The following is a 2,198-nucleotide window of genomic DNA, read 5'->3' as shown; positions in this document are numbered from 1 at the left end:
CTCGCTGCTTTCTTTTCGGCACTGTGTTTTTCCTTCGCGCTCCTGAACCTAAGGCAATTTTATTTCCCTCTCCTCATACAATCTCTTCACACCTCCCCTGAATCTTCCTCCACAACGGAGTGTTCCTCTCGTTTCTTGGTGAGCGGGTTTCTGAGTTCGACGAGGTCCTTTGACCTTCCATTGCTGCTTCTTTCGCTCGTGGAACATTTTCATCGGACGAGGTGTATTTCTTCGGCAAAGGTGGCACTCCTAGTTCGTCGATTCATAACCTAGGTCTTATCTTCTTTGGATTTGTGCTAGAGCCATATATAGTCAAGGTAGATTCATGACCTAGGTCTTTGGATTTGTGCTAGAGCCCTCGTTGACACTGCCGTCTCGTGTCCTTTTCACAAGCCCTTTTCGTCTCGCTGCCATGGGTACGCCTTCGATCCCCTTTGCTCTTCATCTCTATCATGTTTCTGTGATCTCGATTTTGACTCCTAGTTTCCTCTTTTGTTTTCGTTTGGTGGTTTTTGTTGCAACTAAGATCAAGATCGGCATCAACGGTAGGCCTCCTCCTTAGTTTCTGTATGATTTCCTATGAGTCAAGACCTCGATCGAGGTTCCGCAGGCCTTTACTTTTGTTTTGGTACCACTTATTAGGTTTCGGAAGAATTGGGAGGTTGGTCGCTAGAGTCGCGCTTCAGAGCGATGATGTGGAGCTCATCGCCGTCAATGATCCGTTCATCACAACCGACTACATGGTACTCTGCTTGTAGTGTGCGTATTAGTTTAGTTCTTTGGTTTCGGTTTTGGTGGCTTGATTTGATATTTTTTAAGCATCCGTGCAGAGTGGGTTCGTGCCCTATTGTTGCTACATTATCATTAACTATATGATTAGTTTTTCCTTGAATCTTGAATCTGACACTATACCGTGGCTAATGAATTGTAGACATACATGTTTAAATATGATACCGTGCATGGACAATGGAAGCATCATGAGATAAAAGTGAAGGATTCCAAGACCCTTCTTTTTGGAGAGAACGAAGTTACTGTCTTTGGCATTAGGTCTTTAAACTCATGTTATCTGTGTCATACTGATAGAAGAAGCTGCTTTCCATGTTTCAATTTTGGTGAAAGTTGTTTACAAAGATTGTGGTTTGTGCTTAGAAACCCTGAGGAGATTCCTTGGGCCGAGACTGGAGCTGAGTTCGTTGTGGAGTCGACTGGTGTCTTCACCGACAAGGACAAGGCTACTGCTCACTTAAAGGTAGGTGAGAATTACTGCATCGTAGGTTGCATTTCTCCACTGGATTTCTTGCTTTGATGAAGAGGAATCTAGTTTTGCAAATCAAGGAATGAGATTAATGTTACGGACTAGTTTTATGTTGTTTGTGTCTGATGCTTGTACATGTGGATTTAATGTAATTAGTGATCAGGTGGGTCACTTTGGTTACAAAAATACATACTGCGTGCAACTAATATACATTCGATTTTAGGAACTTCATTCTAGAATTTTTTACTTCCCAACATTTCACATTTTTGTTCCTATCTTGATTCTTGAGTCATGGTCAGATTAGAGACCCAAATCTGCTGACCATTACATGTGGATTCACTGGCCTTGAAGTTCCTTAAAATTGTGAATGAAAATATATGAATTGCATTGACTAAAAAAATTTATGACATAAGAAGGTATGTGTTGATAAATCTGATTTTGTGAAGCAGTTTGAAGCACAAGTTCATATGTTGGTGCTAGCATATGAAGGTGTTGTTGATTTTGTCTTTTCAAAGGTGACAAATCTAAATATTGACTTCATATTTGTTAGCTTGCATAGAAATTTTTTTGCCTGTAATGATATTCTACATGTTGCTGTCTATAGTAATAATCTTGTTCAATGTCTCATTATTTTTATAAGACAGCTGGATGATTTTGATAAAATTCAAGCCTATGTTATATTGGAAGATTGTTTAGACATTATTGCTGTTGATGACATGCATAAATGACATTGGAAGACAAGGATGAGAATCCCTATTTTTCTGAATACCAGGGTGGTGCCAAGAATGTCATCATTTCTGCTCCAAGCAAGGATGCACCTATGTTTGTGGTGGGAGTGAATGAGCATGCATACACATCTGACATCAATATTGTCTCCAATGCTAGCTGCACCACCAACTGCTTTGCCCCTCTTGCAAAGGTTGTTAAACTTGAGACAGAGCAT

General features: G+C 40.3%; 1 protein-coding gene across 1 annotated transcript; it reads left to right on the top strand.

Annotated features, from left to right (window-relative positions):
• Positions 1 to 412: 412 nt before the first annotated feature.
• On the top strand, positions 413 to 1,983 carry LOC122055053 (glyceraldehyde-3-phosphate dehydrogenase 2, cytosolic-like). The gene is made up of 6 exons (XM_042616453.1): positions 413 to 545; positions 643 to 743; positions 932 to 1,047; positions 1,150 to 1,249; positions 1,672 to 1,770; positions 1,900 to 1,983. The coding sequence occupies exons 1-6, from the start codon at positions 413 to 415 to the stop codon at positions 1,981 to 1,983; spliced, it is 633 nt and encodes a 210-aa protein (XP_042472387.1).
• The last annotated feature ends 215 nt before the right edge of the window (positions 1,984 to 2,198 follow it).

The sequence above is a fragment of the Zingiber officinale genome, chromosome 3B, assembly GCF_018446385.1.
Source record: "Zingiber officinale cultivar Zhangliang chromosome 3B, Zo_v1.1, whole genome shotgun sequence".
In the NCBI taxonomy this organism is placed as follows: Eukaryota; Viridiplantae; Streptophyta; class Magnoliopsida; order Zingiberales; family Zingiberaceae; genus Zingiber; species Zingiber officinale.
The sequence above is the reverse complement of the archived record's forward strand: the minus strand, read 5'-3'. Positions and strand labels throughout refer to the sequence as shown.